General features: G+C 42.5%; 1 protein-coding gene across 10 annotated transcripts in view; it reads right to left on the bottom strand.

The window, feature by feature from the left end:
* Positions 1-2,901: 2,901 nt before the first annotated feature.
* PRPSAP2 (phosphoribosyl pyrophosphate synthetase associated protein 2) overlaps positions 2,902-18,691 on the bottom strand; it is a 57,706-nt gene continuing 41,916 nt past the window's right edge. For all 10 annotated transcript variants that reach the window (XM_090290515.1, XM_090290513.1, XM_090290507.1 and 7 more), the window contains 4 exons: positions 15,125-15,273; positions 10,496-10,566; positions 6,861-7,007; positions 2,902-3,303 (listed from right to left, as the gene is read on the bottom strand). In XM_090290515.1, the coding sequence (XP_090146641.1) occupies positions 3,145-3,303; positions 6,861-7,007; positions 10,496-10,566; positions 15,125-15,273 (526 nt within the window). In that variant the 3' untranslated portion in view covers positions 2,902-3,144. The remainder of the gene's footprint in view (positions 3,304-6,860; positions 7,008-10,495; positions 10,567-15,124; positions 15,274-18,691) is intronic.

Genomic DNA, 18,691 nt, shown 5'->3' on the forward strand with positions numbered 1-18,691 from the left:
CAGAATCATAGATACAGAGAGCATTTTGATGGTTGCCAGATGGGAGGGGTTATGGGGGGATGGGTGAAGAGGTGAGGGGGTTGAGAAGTAAAAATAGGTAGTTACAGAATAGCCACGAGATGTAAAGTACAGCACAGGAAATGCAGAAGCCAAAGAGCTTATACATATGACCCATGGACATGAACAATGGTGTGGGAATTGCCTGAAGAAGTGGGCAAAGGGGAAAAAATTGGGACTAGTTATAGCATAATCAATAAAATATAATTAAAAAAAGAAAACTGGGGTAATTTCTTCCTTAAATGTTTGGTAGAATTCACCAGAGCATCCATCTGGCCCTGGTGCTTTCTATTTTAAAAGATTATTCTTCCTTTAATAGGCATAGGTCCATTCAGATTATTTTTTCTTATGTGACTTTTTGTGGAGTCTTTCAAAAAATTGGTTCATTTAATCTAGTGATCAAATCTGTGGACATAAGAGTTTATAGTATTCCTTTATCATCATTTTATGTCCATGGGATCTACAGTGATGTCTCCTCTTTTGTTTCCAGTATTAGTCATTTATGTCCTCTTTCTTGTTTTAATATTAGCCTGGCTAGAGGCTTATTGATTTTATTCATTTTTTTCAAAGAACGAGTTTTTGGTTTCATTGATTTTCTCCACTGAGTTAGATCCCATGGACATAAAATGATAATAAAGGAATACTACAAGGATTTGGTGCAGCTTGTAGCTGTTTACGTTTCTGTGGTGGCTTTTCTGAACTAATTTTGTGAAGTCTGTAGTCTTTGCTGTTTGTGGCAACTGAAGTCTGTTGAGTTAACTGAGTGGTCAACTAGTGAGTCATCACGGCTTCCTTAAAAGCCTGAAACCCAAAGGAAAAAAAATCTACCGGCTACAGATGGGTTCTCTGTGTGTCTTGGGACATGTCTTCAACACTCAGCCAGGCAGTTCATCTCTCTCTCTCAGCTCTCACTTCCTGGTTGTGCAGAGCCTGAAGGTCAGTGAGAGATGAGACCTTAGGGCTTTCTCAAAGTCAGGATATGCTTGGAACGGCTGGAAAGAGCGCTGGCTTGTGAGGCAGGAAGCTTCAGTCTCAACACTAGCTCGGTCAGTCAGTGGTCGGGCCTTGGATATAGTAGGTAAACTGTGAGAACCAAAGGACCACGATCCTGGCGCATAGCAGCAGCTGCTCTGGTGTTCCGGAGTGCATGGATTCATTTCAAGAGCAGAGTTCTAACCATTTCTCTTTCCAGAGTGATGACATCAGCTTTTTTCATTCATTTCTCTTCTACAAATTTGACTTTTCTTCATGAAACATGACACAGCTACCTAGAGGAAACATCCCACTGAATGAGCTCAATGGTTATATTGGTACCAAATGGGGCAAAAGAGGGGAGGAGGAGGAGACAACACAGCAGAGTCTGAAGATGTGAGATTTTCTGTGAAGCTGCTTCAGCCCCTTCCAGAGAACGAATTTCAGAAGGTCCCAACAGGCACAGGTTGGGTCCTCTCTCATGGGAGCTGACCTCCAACACACAAAGCTCTTCTTCCAAATGTGGCCACTTTTGTGATTAGCGGGTGACAACCTGCTCCTAACCAGAGCTGCACCAGCCAAAGCAGCGATCACTGCGTATTTCCTAAGCTCATTTGTGAAGATCGTACATTTCCACTTCCAGGAACAGGTTCCCAAAAAGCAAGGACATACTTCGGAAGTAGACAGCTCTACTACTGACTGGGTTGGGAACTTGGGCCAGGGTGGCATGGACACCTTCCTCGGCAGCTTGGTCTCCGCAGAAGAGGAACGTGGCAGGACCCAGGCACCGCTGGGTGGTGAGCGCGGAGGGGCTGAGCGGGCGGCCACCTCCGCCCTGGCCCGGCCCCTCAGAGCTTCTGCACAGGGCGCAGGCCTGCTCCACGCATGCACCCAGCAGTCCCTGCTTTCTGGGGAGTGCCAAGAAACCCCAGTAGGGCAATCAGTAAGTGACTAACTGTCGCTCTGTGCTGAGCTGGCTATCTTATTCCATTTTCTAATATATACAGGCAGAAAGCAAAGGTTTAAGGGTTTTTTGGAAGAAAAGTAACCTTTTTCTGGGTGAGAAAGTCTTAATTTTTACTTCATGAATTGGATGGGACTGCCCGCACATGATCTCAGCAGAACACACTGGCGTAACTCACAGGACCCCAGTGTTCCACAGCCTGATAAACTCTAAGGTACAAGTTTTAAGTTCCAAACTCTAGGACAGATGATACTTCTGTGCTTGGCATTGACAAGAATCACGCTACTTGGCTGTTGCCCTTAGTGACCACCCTCCAGCATTTCATCCCCAAGGGCAAGAAGGGTCACATTTGTTTGGAGAATGGCTGCTGTCCAACAGGGAGCACAGACCCCTCTGCAACCCCATGCCACCAGCCTGGGGTTCGAGCTCCTCTCCTGCCAGATGACTATGGACAGAACACCCAGGGTCCTGGACAAGTACACAAGGGACATTACATCCATAAGAGGCTACTGTGTCCCCCGAAAAGTTGCAGAAGAGAAAACTTAATCAAGGTAATGAATATTTCAACATCCACAGCATGTACATTCAGCTTTCATTTTATTTGTTATAAAACAACTGACAAAACACGAAGTGTAAAAAATCACACATACACACACAGTACGTTTTTATTCCTTCTTTTGTTGCAGAAAATAAATAATGGTCACGTATTCCATATGCTTGTCTATAAAAGCAGTCTAAAAATGTCGTTACCTGGATTCAACAGTATAGTTTTTTGGCTTTTAAATTGCAGGTATTATACAGTAGACCATTTAATTTTATTAAGTTTTTTAAGCACTTGGGCTCCAACAATTTTCGATAAAGGCTGTTTGTGAGCTTAAAAATCTCATTCCATGTTATATTTTAAATAGTTAAAACTAAAAACAGTAAGTTCTTATTTTATTTAAGAGGAAAACACAGTTTTCTTTTATAAAAATTGCCCAAAAACCTCACAAACACTCAAATCGACATAAAAAGTTGGTCTATCTTCATAGTAATGAATAAGAAAGGAACAAAACATATGTGGCCCCTGGGAAGTCCATCAGCACAGACCGATCTCACACAGCACGCATCCTCATGTTCCAGTTTGGCCCTTGGGAGTAAAGGAAAGTTCTTCAGTCATCTAAGCCTATGTTCCTGAAGAGGTAGGACATGGACTCCCCGTTGTGAATCCGACGGATGGCTTCCGAAAGGATCATGCTGATGTCCACGGTTTTAATTTTGGGGCACTGGAGCTTCTGGATTTCATGTGGGATTGTATTGGTAACCACCACCTTCAAGTCAAGAGAAAAGACCCAAGAGCATCACACAACCAAGCAGCTGTTGGCGGGACCTGAAAATATGATACATTCTTAAGTCTCTGAAAAGCACAGTGGGTCGAGCATGCCTTCGGCAACGCTTTCAGTCCATGAGAATGCTCCCTTTTGTTTCTTAGGTTAAGATCAGAGAAACCTATGCTCACTAGGACAGCTACAGGCAAAAAGACAGATAATAAAAAGTGCTGACAAGGATGTGGAGAAACTGGAACCCTCCTACACTGCTGGTAGGAATGTAAAATGGTTCAGCTGCGTTGGAAAACAGTCTGCAGTTCCTTAAGAGTTTAAACAGTTACCATATGACCCAGCAATTCCGCTCCCAGAGAAATGAAAACATCTGTTCATATAAAAGCTTATACAAGAACGTTCCTAACAGCATTACTCACAATAGAAGCAGAAACAACCCAAATTTCCATGAATGAAGAGATAAAAATGTGTTCTTTCCGTACAATTCAACAAAAAGAAATGAAGTACTACACACTACAACCTAGATAAACATTATGGTAAGTGGAAGAAGTCAGACGTAACAGAATATTGTACGGTTTCATTCACACAAAATGTTCAGATTAGGTTAGGTCTACAGAGATAGAAAGTAGATTAAGTAAAATGGTTGCCTAGGGCTGAGCAGACTGAGAAGAAATGGGAAGCGATTGCTAACAGTATGAAGTTTCTTTCTAGGGGATGCAAATGTTCTAAAATTGATTGTGGTAATGGTTGAAAATTCTAAGAAGGTACTAAAAACCACTGAATTATATACTTTAAATGAATGAATTGTATAGTATGTGAATTGTATCTCCATAAAGCTGTTATGTCTGGGTAATTCAATTGGTCATTCCAATGCGCCAAGGTTGTGAGTTCAAACCCTGGTCAGGACACATACAAGAACCAACCAATGTATGTATAATAAGCAGAACAACCAATTTATGTTTTTCTCTCTCTCTCAAAAGTCAACAATTAAAAATAAATAAAGTCCCTTCCTGATAATTCTATTTTTAAAAGGCTGTTATATAAAAGTTAATGCCTAATAAAAATGAGAAAAGGAGAAAACAAGTATTTTCAACAGCTACAAATGGAAAAAAATTAAAATACTCAGCCTCTGAAAAAAAACAGGGAATGGGAATAATCTTTATTAGTATTTATGGTGTATATTCCCTACTTCCAGAACAAGGCCCAGGACCATGTATAACACAGCAGCACGCGCAGAAGGAGGCTGCTGTAACAGAGAGCGAGACAACAAAACTCGCAGCACTGGGGGCATGGAAACCTAACCTGACTACTGTGACTCATCATTTGACATCTGATCTTCTACCACTAAGCAAAAGCGGAAACCAAAGGCTATGTAAGTCTCATTACCTGTAAAAGGGAGGACAGTCCCCCTCTCCCTAAAGAAAGATACCTCGCCACTGGTACCAAACAGAGTTTACTGCACCATCCACACGAATGAACGTGCAGAGTGATCGGGCAGGGTGGACTGGGCACCACGCGCTCACCTGTGGGTTCCGTCTTTCTCACTAACAACCACCCTCATTAGGAACTAAAAAAAACTTAAGTAACATATTTATTGAGATATAACTCACATACCATACAATTCACCCTCCTTTTTTAAGGTGGACAAATAATTTTATTTTGTGCATGCTAACCAAGTACTGCCAATTTTTTCCATCAATTTTCTCTCCAACACTGAAAACATGATGCCATATTCTGGGAACAGCCCAACATACCCACTTAACGTTTTCAGAACATTCAGAGTTGCATTTATCTCCCCCTAAAGAAGCCCACGCGCCTCAGCTCTCACTGTCCCCAAACCCCTGGCAGCCACTAGTGTACTATCTGTAGAGATGCCTATTCTGGGCATTTCATTTAACTACTTTCAAAAAAAAAAAATCACTTCAAACCATGACTTACCAACCCCAAGCACCATCTCCTGGCTCCTGCTCTGAAAGCGGGGATGCCGCTCCCTCAACCCCCCCGCCCAAACCGTCGACGCTGCCATTACTTTTATGTTGTTCAAAACGTCATGCTCTGCTGTGCAACTACGTTTGTGTGTAAGTTTATATGAAAAACCTTGCTTCCTGACCAGAGTGAACACAGGAACCCAGTCTGGCCATCAGTTACTCGCCCCAACTTCAGTTATACACGTCGGTGACAGAGTGGTCTCAGGGACGCCAAGGCCGCTACAGGGTGGCCTCTCCACTGAAGTGCACCCACTGTCAGACTCCCATCGGCCTCTGCCGGGGTTATGCCTTCCGTCCAAAGTCCACTCTGCTCGAAGAGGCCTGGCCACTGCTGTGTCCTCTCCACCTCCTCTGGTCTGCTGTTTCTAAGTGGCCCGCACACAGCACCGTGAAAACCTGCCTGGTGCCATGAGGACAGACGGGCGAGAGTGGCCCTGGGCACGAAGTTTTCTCACGTTACTGAACGTGTGAATTCTGTATTGCTACTTTTGCCCCCTTGCGTGCCTTTCATGCCATTCTGTCCAGCTGAGAGGGGAGGCTGGGTTGAGCAGAGTTATGCAAGTCTGGCCTCTGGTCTGTACTAAGGCACCTTGAACCCATCCAAGATGCTAAACACAGGGCCAGGCTCAAGGAGACATAATGTGAAGAGTGGAACTGTGAGACTTGGAAAAGTAAAAGGAGTTTAACTAATTAAAGATTCAATACCCAGGAATCTACAGAAGACAGCACTTCTATTTATGGGATAATAAAAATGTGATTTATACAACCAAGCCCCCAGTTACCTGGCCGGCCTCTAGAACAAGGGAGGCGCATAACGCAGGGCTAGTAAACTGGACTGCTCCCTTCAGCCACACTGGGAGCTGCAGGCAGCTCAGGAAAACCACCCCGGGGCCATCGTCTCCCGATTTCACACCACACGCAGCTGTACTAGGAAGACAGATGGGCTTTGGCATGAGGCAAACTTAAGATCTGAACCCAAATGTTCAGCCTAGCAGCTGTCTGTCCTTAAGTCACTTAACTTTTCTGGTGCATAATTTCTTCTCTCTCTAAAAGTGGTGCTGAGCCCTGACTGGTGTGCCTCAGTGGGCTGGGCGTTGTCCCACGGAACAAAAGGTCACTGGTTCAATTCCTGGTCACGGCACATGCCTGGGTTGCAGGCAAGGTCTCGGGTTGGGAGCATGTGAGAGACAACCAATGGATGTTTCTCTCTCATATCGATGTTGTTCTCCTTCTCTTTCTTCCTCCATTTCCTTTCTCTAAGAATAAATCAATTAAATCTTAAAAAAATAAAATAAAAAAAAGAGGCACTGATGTGGGCCTTGCAGGGCTGCAGGGAGCTCAGGGAAGGTGCGTGCACAGCGCCAGGCGGTGCCAGCACAGGTTACCTGCTCCAATTCCGAGTCATCAGACTCATTAACATTACTTGGGCAGGCTCACAGTCAAGGACGCAAATAGAACCTGCATCTGTAATCCACCTGTAACTACAAAACAGCTCCTTCACTCATGGTCTGAACAACGGACCAGAGGGGGCCGGAGGGGCGGGGCGGGGCTGGCTGGTACCTCATCGATGGCGGATTCCTCAATCAGGCGGGGAGCATCTGAAGACAGCAAGCCGTGAGTTGCCATCACGAAGATCTTGTACGCCCCTCTTTCCTTCAGGGTCTCTGCTGCAGCCAGAAAGCTGTCAACATCATCGATGATGTCATCCTGTCAAATCACAGATTGAACAGAAAGTACAGGGACCCTTTTGCAACCAGGAAAAGGAAAGGGTCTGACCAGCTTTCCATGGTGCGTGCAGACGGCACGGCACGGCCCTGCCCTGTGCCGCGGCACTCCCTCCCCGCCTTGCACGGCAAGCCTCCTGCGCCTGCCACTCACGAGCTGTCTCGTCCCAGCCACACTTGACACTCCCGGGGTTTCTAGCTCTGTACCCCTATGTCCATAACTGTGCTTGCACCGGGCAGGTGCTCCAAATACACTCCCAGAATAGTGTTTTTTAAAAAAACATAATAAAACTGGTAGAAGATGCTTTGACTCTGGGTGGTCCTTTTTCTGCTACTTTTCCGTATTTTCCAAATTTTCTCCATTGCACATATGGGAAGTATGGTTTTTACAGGTTTCTGTGATGGGAAAAACACTATTATTTTTAACAATACACCTGGTTCGGTGGATTTGATCTACAGACCAGAGTCCCAGTGTGAGATAGGAGACTATATTATATACATTATACATATATTCTATTATGTACCTGTCAGCCCCTGGCTCTTGGGGCAGGGCCGGTGAAGCCCTGGTGAGCTGCTAACTGATAGGAGCAATAGGAGCATCTTTTGTTCTAAGATTTCGTCTTTGACCCCGTCCCTGACACAGGACTCTGAAACCCCTGTCATTTCCTGGGTGATAGGAAGGTTTTTATTTCTAATGTGGAGACTCTGGGTGGCTCCTGGGTGGGCTGTCGCCAGAGACTGAGCCCTAATTAGAAGCTTGGGATCTTCAGCCCCCGCCCCCACTTCTCCCAGAGGGAATGGAAATGGATTAATAAATAATCAATCATGCCCGTGCACGGAAGCTACTGTGAAATCCCAACAGCAGGGGCTCAAAGAGCTTCCAGGTCATTGAACACAACCACAAGCCAGGAGCAACACACCCCAACTCCACGGGACAGAAGCTCCACACTTGGGACCCTCCCCAACCTCATCCTGTGTGTGTCCCTTCCTCTGGCCAGTCATCTGTGTCCTTTATCAGCGCCTTCCATAAACTGGAAATGTAAGTGTCTCCTGAGTTCTGTGAGCTGCTCTAGCAATTAATCCCACTGAGGAGGGGTCATGGGAACCTCCACTTCGTAGCCAAATCATATGGAAGATGCAGGTGACCTACCACTTGAGACCAGCACCTGAGGTGTGGTGGGAGCAGGCCGGCGGGACTGAGCCCTCCCCCTGTGGGATCTGACACCGTCTCCAGGTGGACAGTGTCTGAGTGAAGGTGCAGCACACCCGGCTGGTGTGGCAGAGAGCTGCTTGGTGTGGAGAAAACCTCCACACGTCTGGTGACCAGAAGTGAAGTGTTTCGTGGGAGTGGTGACAGGGGGAAGAGCACGGAGTCTGTCCTATGACACTCAGGCCACCAGTTATTTCAAGCCCATTAGGGCATCAAACATTGTCTGGGGTTGAATATTCACATATTTTATATAAGCGTGGGCGAAAGCAGGTTTATAGTTGTAAGCACGTGAAAGTTTATTCCTGTATTACTTATTATTGAATTATTTTCCATAAGAACAACTGTAAACCTACTCTTCCCCCACGCTGTATGTATGTATATATATATATATATATATATAAATTCTTTTCAAATATATGCTGATATTACTATGATCAAAAAAATAGATACATATGTTACTTTAAAGACACTACTGGTTTAAGATGATACAACCACTCTGAAAAAGTTTGACAGGTTCTTATAAAATCAAACTTCCAACTACCACAAAACCCAACAACTGCATTTCTGGTCATTTACCCCAGAAAAATTAACTCTGTTCACACAAAAACCCACACACCAATGCGCAGGGCGGTTTTATTCTAAGAGCAGAGAACTGGGAACAACCCACATCTTCTTTGCAGAGGAAAGGTTAAACAGACTGTGGACCATGCATACACGGAATCCTGCTGAGCAGTAACGGACAACCTGTTAACGTACAAAACAACTTGGATGAAAGAGTCAATCTCAAAAGGTCACACAGTGTGAATTCCATTTATGGGACCTTCCTGAGCACGATTATAGAGAGAGAGGACAGATTAGTGGCCACCACAGTTAGGGACTGGGGGTGGGGTGTGTGTGTGTGCGGCATAAAGAGGCAGCAGGAGGGGGCTAGGGATGGTATAGCTCTGTATCCCGACTGCCGCGGTGGCTGCACAAAGCTACGCATGCGGTATGACCACACACACTGACACACGCACAGAACCCCACAGCCACCTGAAGCAGGCCTGCGGAGACGGGCCGGCCATGTGGGTTTCTACATTGTGTAGCTATACTAGAGATGCAAGAAGAAGGAAACTGGATAAAGAATATGCAAAATCTCCCTGTATTATTATTATTATTATTATTATTATTATTATTATTATTATTATTTGGCTACTTTCTATGAATCTACAATTACTTCAAAATAAAAAGTTTTGTTTTTAAATGCAGTTGCAGTAGAAAGGGGAAAAAGTGCTACTAAATTTGTTACAATAGATTCTGTTACTACATCTTGCTACTACAGGTTTTGCTAATTAAGAAATAAATTAACAGACAGTTATTACCCTACAGGGTAATGTCAGAGATTTTCTAACAAAATTATAAGCGCTGAGGCTTGGTAAATGGGTGTGCCCACTTTGGGAACAATGCAGCACCACCCAGTAAAACGGGAAACGTGTGTACTTCCACACTGAACGACTCCACTCCAGGAGCCTGGGAAGTCTTGCATGTAAGCAACAGAAAACAGGTGGAAGAATATTCAAAGTGGTGTTATTTGGAAATAGAAAAAACCGTATGTTCAATGCCCAGGGAAGAGAGAAATCAGTTATTTAATAGTTACACCACACAACACCATACAGTGGAAAAGAATAATGGAGCACACAGAGAAATTTCAAAACAGTGAGAACAAAAACATCAAAAACATATAAAAGGACAACAACAATACAGTGTTTAGGGACACATGTCCTCACGGTAGGATGTAAGGACAAGGAAGGGCATGAACGACAAACTTTCAGGGTAGTGACAACTGGGAGAAGAGCGGAGCGAGGGACCAGTGAAAAGCCCCGAGCACGCAACGATGTCCCGTTCCCACGCGGAGCAGTGCACCCATGTGCCCGCTTTGTTCTTAGTTGTACCGCACAGGCGTTAAATATGCCCCTTTTGTGCACTGGTTTTGTGAAGCTGAGAGGCTGTGTGTCTTAAACACTTATAATTTTGTATCCTATTTTGATCACAAAGCAATTTCTTATGTTGTGACAAACAGCTGCATAATATTTAACTAAGTAGTTAGCAATTTCTTACTAATGATAATAATTTTCCATTTTTTGACCAACATAAACATTTAGCTCAAGGCACCAATTTAAATGAGACTTACCTGGCCACACCACTAACCCCACACAATTAACAAATAAGTTAACAAAATAATGATGGCAAGTAGGACAATTAATAAAAAGAGGCTTACATACCACAATGATGGCAATCCTTCCTCCCACATCGCCAACCACTGTGATCGGGGGCTTTTCTTTAGGAATCAGCACTGGTCAGAATAAAACACATGCACAATGGTTTCTATATTAAAACGCCAAAGCCTTTAAAAAGTCACTGTCTCTGAGAAAGGGTGACCATGAAACACTCAGCTAATACCACGCATTCAGTGCAGAACTAAAAGCTTTCCCAAGGTCGGGACAAGGCAGCTGACAAGGGCAATTACCCAAGGAAGAAATAGAAGTAAAATTATTTTGATTAGCAAATGACATGATTCTACATACAGGAAATACCAAACATCTACAAAAAAAAAACTACCGAAGCAAATACACAAATTCACCAAAGTTGCAAGATACAAGATCAACACACAAAAATCAGCTGTTTCTACACACCAGCAATGAACCTTCTGAAGAAATTAAAAAACCACGTCAATTTAAGAAGCATCAAAAAGAATAAAATACCTAGGAATAAATGTAACCGAGGAGGTGAAAGACTTGTACACTGAAAACTATAAAACACCGTTGAAATTAAACATCAACAGAAAGACACCCCCGTTTACAGATCAGGAAACTCGGTGTGGGCGAGGCGGCGGTGGTTCCCCAGGTGACCCGGGGTCGTGCCGCCTTGTCAGGACCCCACCGCTTCTTTTGCAGAAATGAATCTGACAATAAAATTCACATGGAAATGCAAGAGACTCCAAACAGCCAAAATCTTTTCAAAAAATGGAAGAATAAAAGTGGAAGACTCCCATTTCCCCTACTTTGACACTTATTATAAAACTTTATATTTTTATTATTCAATTACAGCTGACATTAAGCTTTATTAATCAAAACAGTGTGGTACTGGCATAAAGACAGAGCTACAGACCAATGCAATAGGACTGAGAGTCTAGAAATAAACTCGAATACATATGGTCATGTGATTTCCCCCCAGCTTTATGAACTGTAACTGACATGTAACACTGTGTGAGTTTAACATGTACGACCTGATGTGTTGCTACACATATACACTGCAAAATGATTACCACAAAGAGATTAGTCAACACATCACCTCACACAATTAAAATTTTTGTGTGTGTGGTAAGAACGTTTAAGATCCACTCTCTTAGCAATGTTTAAGTATATAACACAGTGTTGTTAATTACAGTCACCGTGAGGTTCGTTTGATCTTCAGGACTTATGCATCTTTTAACTGGGAGCCTGTACCCTCTGACCAACATCTCCCCATTTCCTCCGTTCCCCCGCCCGTGGAAACTACCATTCTACTCTGTTTCTATGAGTTTGATGTTTTTTTCCCCTTCAAATTCCACTTATAAGAGAGATCATCCAGTATTTGTCTCTCTGACTTATTTCATTGAACTTAATAACCTCTAGGTCCATCCATGTTGTCACAAATGGCAGGACGTCCTTCTTTTTTATGGCTGAATAACATACACGTTTTCTCTATCCATTCATCCATCAATCTACACTTAGAACTGGTTTTTCACAAGGGTGCCAGGACCATTCAGTGGGGAAAGAGAAGTCTTTTCAACAAATGGTGCTGGAAAAATGGAATATCCACATGCAATAGAATGAGGCTGGACTTCTACTTTATACCACATGCAAAAATTAACTCAAAATGGATCAAAGACTTAAAATAAGAGCTCAAACTGTAAAACTAAGTAGAACGCCTGGGAGTAAACCTTGATGACCTTGAATTTGGCAATGGATTCTTAAGTGTGACACCAAAAGACAAGCAACAAGTAAACTGAACTTCATTAAAATTAAAGCCTTTTTGTGCATCAGAGCACACGACCAAGAAAATAAAAATACAACCTACAGAACGAGAGAAAATATTTGCATGCCCTGTCTGGTTAGAGTCCTGTCCGGAATATATGAAGAACTCTTACAACTCGAGAATAAAATGACGAACAACCCAATTTAAAAATTGGCAAAGGATTAGAACAAACATTTCTCCAAAAAAGATAAGCTGACAACACATGAAAAGGGGATCAATGCCATCAGCCATTACAGAAATGCAAATCAAAACTACAATGAAGTACTACCTCAAACGCACTAGGCTGATGATAAAGACTAACCACAACTTTAGCGACATAAATCGGGAGGGTCTCTGGGAGGAGCTAGGGCGCACAGAAGTACTTGCACGCGATGTAATCGCCCAAAACCCTACAGGAAGAACTAACTCCATGCTTGCAATAAAGCTCTGTGGTTCTGGCTTCCCCTTCCCTTCAGCTCCTTTCCCTCCATCTCTGCCTGCAGACCAGAACGTGTGCATGTCGCTTGCACTGAGTTGAAAACCCTTCCTTTTTTCTGAATAAATCCTTTTTTGTGATGAAACCCCATATTGATATTCTTTTTCAGTCAACAATGACTGTAATAAAAAATCAGAAAGTAAGTGTTGGTAAGGATGTGGAGAAATCAGAACCTTTTTACATTGCTGGTAGGAACGTAAAATGGGATAGCTGCTATGAAAAACAGTTTGGTGGTTCCTCAAAAAGTTAAACTTAAAACTACCATATGATCCAGCAATTCCAATCCTCGGTACAGATCCTGGAGAAGTGAAACGATATGCCGCAAGAAACGTGCATATGAAAGCACACAGAGCACTAGAGCTAAAAGCTAGAAACCACTCCAGTACCCATCAGTGAATGAATGTATAAACAAATTGTATGTGAACCCAGGGTGGTGGGGGAGACTGGAACAGAAATGTAAAGTCAAACAAAGCAAGATAAATGCCAAAGCTGAAGTAATTTTATCCATTTTCAACACCCCTTTTCCCAGCCACTGGACCCCAATCCTGGGGAAAGAGTATAATGCTACAGCCCTTTAGGCAATGAATTTGGCAAGGAGCCATCTAAATACCCATATCTTTAATTTATCAATCTCACTTTTAGAAACTTAAAATGAAATAAGCCAAAGCATGGAAAAAGTTTTTACCCACATATGTTAACTGCAGCATTACACGGGCAAAGTCCAGGAGAAAACACACATGCCCAGTCATGTGTTGGGCAGTCTGAGGCATGCCCACAAGATGGGATCTTAGATGGCCATTAAAAAGTTTTCATTTACGTGGGGAAAGACCTGCTACAAAGCTGGGGGAGACAGCAATACACACAACCACGTCATCAGTATGGATCGCAGCTCGATGGAAACGAGAAAGGAAAACGTGAAGAGGCCCCCTATAAATAACAGTGGTGTCACTGAATTAAAGACTGATTAATTCAGTGAATTAAGCAATGATTAGACTTTCTATTAAAATAAAAGAGGTTCAATGTAAAAAATTGTTTAAAAAGGTATTTCAGTTCAGCGTGAAAAAAAGCTGGAATAATAACAAAGACTACGTCCTTGACCAAAGCTGGGTCAGGCTCCCATGAGCCCTTTTCTCAACCCGGACTAACTCGTGGGCTTGGTCCTCAGGCTGGCAGACCGAGTTCTAGCAAGAATTCCTGACCTAATCTGATCACCCAGGCCTTTCTGCAGCAAGAACTTCGTTAGGTCAGTTTAGGGACAATTCCAGCTACTCTTGATGCCTCCTCTCCTCCTAGTCATTTTCCATCCAGTGACCCCTCCCCCAACCTGCTTCTGGCTACCCATCCTCCCCATCCCCAGTCCTTGCTATATTCAGAGTTGAGCCCATCCTATAGTGAGAGCTTCCCCTCAATGCAACGTTTCCTAAATCTCTTTTTACCGCCTTAAAAAATATCTGTCTTCTCTCTTGCTAAAACACTGAGTAGAAAGTTTTCCTTCCCCAAGAGACTCAAAGGCAGTATTTTTCCTAAACTGAAAAGATGTTATTAAAGCGTGAGGCAAGTTTCTTAAAAACAAAAACCAACTCACCCATAAATCTTACTACCCCATCATAATGATTTCATCCTTTATAGTTCTTCCTGATCCTCACACAAAGGCAGGTGTACGTTTCCGTGTTCTGCCTTACCCACACACATCCCACAGATGATCTTGTTCCCAGACAGTTGTCGTTACTTCAAAGGGCTGCATAATTAGATGTACTGATACAAGTTTACTAAAGCCCTACCCTCTGATAAACCACTTAAGACTCTTCTCATATTTTGCAATAAAAATAACACTACTGTGAGTAATTTGCGCTTATGTTAAACTACAAGATATATTACTGAATGAATAAATAAAATCCCCTCAAGTAACACAAGTGAGTAAATGGTTGAGCACTTTCATGGTTTTGCTATGACCAGACAGATGCTTCTGAAAGGCTCTACCATCCACAGGGCCATCAAAAGTGCACTGATTACCACCAGGCCAGGGAAGGTATTTTGCCAAACAAAAAAGCAAAAAGGAGAAGAGGTCATTCACATTTGCAAAAAAAATTAAGTCAGCTGTAATATCAAAGGGGAAGTGCCTTGGCTGGTGTGGCTCAATGGACTGAGTGCCGGCCTACAAACCAAAAGGTCGCCAGTTTGATTCCCAGTCAGGGCACATGCCTGGGTTGTGGGCCAGGTCTCCCACTCGGGGTGTGTGAGAGGCAACCAACTGATGGTTCTCTCCCTCTCTTTCCTCTTCTCTAAAAATAAAGAATTAAATAAAAATATTAAAAAAAAAAAATCGAAGTGGAAAGCAAAAGAGAGGCAGCCCACTTACTGGGGATCTCCAGGCTGGGGTGGATGGCGGCCACACTCCTGACCATGGGCGGGGAATGCCGCCCATCTACCAAGTCCGACTCAGCATCCTGAGCTTCTCCGTGGATCACCGCAATGCCCAGCCGAAGGCGCTCAGCAAAGGACTGTGCCCTGAGGGGGAGAGAACATGAGACCGTTCAAAAGTCACGCGGCACCTATCCTCTGTTAAGTCTATGGAAGGAACATTAAAAAAAGAGAATAACAATCTCACAGTCTTAGACTCCAAGACAAAGTGCAGATAAGCACATCCCTCTGGCAATGGGCACTGCTAGGTAGGCAGCCACTGGCCCTGGTCTGCGCTCAGCCAATTGGGGGGCGCCTGCATACATTAACTTCCTCTAAGCCTCAGTTTCCTCACTTGTAACTGCTAATTCTCTAGTTAATAGTGAGAACAAAGATTACAAGACACAGTGCATTAAAAACTCAAAGTATCTTTATTGACTGATTGATTTTAGAGAGAAACACTGATCCGGTGTTCCACTTACTGATGCATTCATTGGTTGATTCTTTGTATGTGCCCTGGCTGGGGATTGAACCCACAACCTTGGTGTATTGGGACAATGCTCTAACCAACTGACTTACCAGCCAGGGCTAAAAACTTAAAAGTATTAAGCATCAATCTTAAACAATTTTATTAAGGTATAATTGAGATAAAATTAACTGTACATATTTAAACTAAGTTCATAAACTCTGATATATGTATATATCTGTATAAACATTAGCACAACCAAGACAAGGAAAGTATTTATCGTGGCAAATGTTTCCCTGTGCCCCTCTGTAATTTCGCCTTCAAGCACTAGGCAACCAGCGGTTTGCCTTCTGTCACCACAGATTTCGTGAGTGGAATGAGAGTGAGTGACTAGTCCTTTTTTGTCCCACTTCATTCACCCAGCTTGGCGCTTTGGAGAGCGACCACAACAGGCCAGTCTCTCTGTCCTTTTACTTGTTGATGGACTTCTGAGTTTCCAGTTTTGAGCTATTGCAAAACTGCTGTAAACATTCATGTACAAATCTCTGCGTGGACTCATGCTTTCTTTTCTCTTGGGTAAATACCTAAGAGTTGAACGGCTGGATCAGGTGGTAGGCATATATTTAACTCTTTAAAAAACAACCAAACTGCCTTCCAAAGTGGTTATACAATCTTTCAATCCATGAGAGTTCCCGTTCCTCCACATTGTCACCAGCACTTGGTGCAGTCAGTCATTCTTTTATTACTGCCCTTCTAATGGTGTGCAGCAGTACTTCACTGTGGTTTCAACGTGGACGTCCCTTAAGACAAATGGTGTTGAGTACCTTCTCGTGCTTACTTGCCATCCAAACATCCTCTTTGGCAAACTATCTGTTTACCTTTTGCCAATTTCTTAACTGGGCTGTCAGTTCTCCTAGTAAGTTTTGAGAAGTCTTTATATATTCTGCATATAAGTCCTTGACTTCCTGTCTGGGCCTTCTCCTGTCCCTCTCTTGGTGTCTCTGAAGAGCAATTCTTAATTTTGACAGCACCTAATTTAACAATTTCTCCTTGTGAATTGTGCTTTTGGTGTCATTATTTAATAAATCTTTGCCTAAACCCAGATTACAAAGATTTTTCTCCAATTTCCCTGTAGATCTTTTATAGTTTTAGGTTTTACATTTAGCTGTGTGATTCATTTTTAGTTGATTTTCTTTTTAAAGATTTATTTACTTTTAGAGAGAGGGGAAGGGAGGGAGAAAGAGCGGGAGAGAAACAGGAATGTGTTAGAAAAATACATGCGTGGCCCGCAACCTACGTACGTGCCCTGACTGGGAATCAGACCGGCAGGCTGGCGCTCAATCCACTAAGCCATGCCAGCCAGGGCTCATTTTTAGTTGATTTTAAATGTGAGGTGAGATATTGCTCAAGATTTATTTTATTTTGCACATGAACAACCACTTATCCCAAATCATTTGTTCAAAAGACTCTCCTTTCTCTATTGAATTGCCCTTACATCTCTGTTGAAAGTCAGTATAATAGATACATATGGGTCTGTTTTTGGACTCTCTACTCTGTCCCACTGGTCTATTTTTCTTTTTTTTCCCCCCAATATCACATACTCATGATTGTTTTAGCTTTACAAGAAGTCTTAAATTCAGGTAGTGTCAGACCTCCAACTCTATTCTTTTTTAGTTGTTTTGCCTATTCTAGGTTCTTCGCATTTCCAAATGAATTTTAGAATCAGTCTGTCAGTTGCTACAAAAAAGACTGCTGAAATTTTGACTGGAAGGCTTCAATTTTATAGACCAATTTGGGGAGAATTGATATCATAATATTGAGTCTTTTGACCCCGGAACATAGTTATCTTCCTCCACACATTCAGGTCTTTAATTTCTCTCAGTAATGTTTTTTGTATTTTTCAGTGTACAAGTCTTGAACATCTTAGATTTATCCCTAAATGTTTTACTTTATTTGATGCTTTTTGGTTTTATTTTTCGTTTCAATTTTCAACTGTTCATTGCTAGTATATAGAAATACAATTGACTTTTTAAATTTATCTTAAAATCTGCAAACTTGCTAAACTGATTAGTTCCAATAGCACTTTTGTAGATTTCATCATGTTTTTCTACAAAAATAATCACACCACCTGCAAATTAGGACTGCTTTACTCCTCCCTCTCCATACTAGGCTTCTTCTCTTTCTTTCATTCGTTTTTGTTTTTGTTTGTTTTACCTGCAGCTCTGCCCAGAGTCTCCAGTACAATGCTGACAGAAGTGGGGAGAGCAGACATCTCACCTGCTCCTGACCCTGGGGGATGCTTTCCTGCTTTCCCCAGGGAGTGTGAGGTGAGCTGTGGGTTTCTCAGAGATGCCCTTTATCAAATGAGGAAGTCCCCTTCTATTAGTTTGCATAAAGTCTTTACCAGGAATAGAAACTGAATTTTGTCAAATGGTTTCTGAGTCAAATGCTTACTGAGATCATCATGTGGTTATATAAAATGTAGTATTTGCATAATTTTAAATTCATCCTTTTAAAAATTTCAAAGTTATTTTTTAAAAGATTTTATTTCTTTTTAGAGAGAGAGGAATGGAGGGAGAAAGAGAGGTAGAGAAACATTGATGTGAGAGAGAAACATTGATTGGTTGCCTATTATACACACTCCAAAGAAGGACCAAACCTGCAACCTACACATGTGCCCTGATCAAGAATTGAATGGGCAACCTTTTGCTTCGAGGGATGACGCCTAACAAACTGAGCCACACTGGTCAAGACAAAAAAAGTCGAAGTAATTTTTAAGGAAATTCTCAGACAAAAGACGCAGTCAAATACAAGGCAGATCTACTAGCTTCTGCCCCATCCTAACCTCATGGAGACTATCACCAAAGAGATTAGTTCCACCTTCATATTCAAGATTGGCTTTACAAATGAGATTGTTGTCAAAAGAATTAACCTTAGTCATCCTGAAAGAAGTCTTTTCCATCTAGGATCCATATCTGCGAGTTCCTAGAATAATGCTGTTTCAATACTACTAACCTCTACTAAAGGCAATGCCACTGACTCTCTTTTTATAAAGTATAT

This window comes from Furipterus horrens, unplaced genomic scaffold (genome assembly GCF_987537825.1).
Source record: "Furipterus horrens unplaced genomic scaffold, mFurHor1.1.pri manual_scaffold_11, whole genome shotgun sequence".
Classification (NCBI taxonomy): domain Eukaryota; kingdom Metazoa; phylum Chordata; class Mammalia; order Chiroptera; family Furipteridae; genus Furipterus; species Furipterus horrens.